Source organism: Apaloderma vittatum, unplaced genomic scaffold, assembly GCF_000703405.1.
Source record: "Apaloderma vittatum isolate BGI_N311 unplaced genomic scaffold, ASM70340v1 scaffold24975, whole genome shotgun sequence".
Classification (NCBI taxonomy): Eukaryota; Metazoa; Chordata; class Aves; order Trogoniformes; family Trogonidae; genus Apaloderma; species Apaloderma vittatum.
In genome coordinates, this window is record NW_009718001.1 from 1,226 (window position 1) to 1,782 (window position 557).

Here is a 557-nt window from a genome sequence, read left to right on the forward strand (position 1 = left end):
CAGTGACACCGTCCTGTCCACCATCTACGAGCGAGCCGTGCGCGTGGAGGGCAGGAACGGCTCCATCACGCAGATCCCCATCCTCACCATGCCTAACGACGGTCAGCGGCCCCGGGGAGGGGACACAGGGGTCCTCAGGGGGATGCTCGGTGCCACCGGGAAACCGCAGCGCTGGCAAATGCCAAATTGTTTCATTTTGAACAAGTTTTTGGGGCTCCTGGTGGGATCTGACAGAGTAGAGAAGCTCGCTGGGATACTATGGGGTTGTTTTTCCCTGTGCTGCTCCGGTCACCGCCCCCCTCAAGTGCAAGTCATGGCCATGTCCCATGGCCGGCTGAGCAGGGGCTCACCTCACCCTTTTGGGGCTCACCTCATCCTTCTTTGCCCCCTCAGACATCACCCACCCCATCCCCGACCTGACTGGCTTCATCACTGAGGGGCAGATCTACATCGACCGGCAGCTCCACAACAGGCAGGTTCGTTCCTTGTGCCCCCTCCTCGTCGTGGGGCTGAGACCCCCCAAGAGCCGCAGCACAGGGGGGGGGCAGGGGGTGGGG

General features: G+C 62.5%; 1 protein-coding gene across 1 annotated transcript in view; it reads left to right on the top strand.

The window, feature by feature from the left end:
- Window positions 1-557, top strand: part of LOC104274476 (V-type proton ATPase subunit B-like) — a gene marked incomplete at its 5' end in the record, with an annotated part of 2,640 nt that overhangs the window by 1,183 nt on the left and 900 nt on the right. Inside the window, 2 exons of the mRNA XM_009870120.1 lie at window positions 8-101; window positions 394-476. Of these exons, the coding sequence (XP_009868422.1) occupies window positions 8-101; window positions 394-476 (177 nt within the window). The remainder of the gene's footprint in view (window positions 1-7; window positions 102-393; window positions 477-557) is intronic.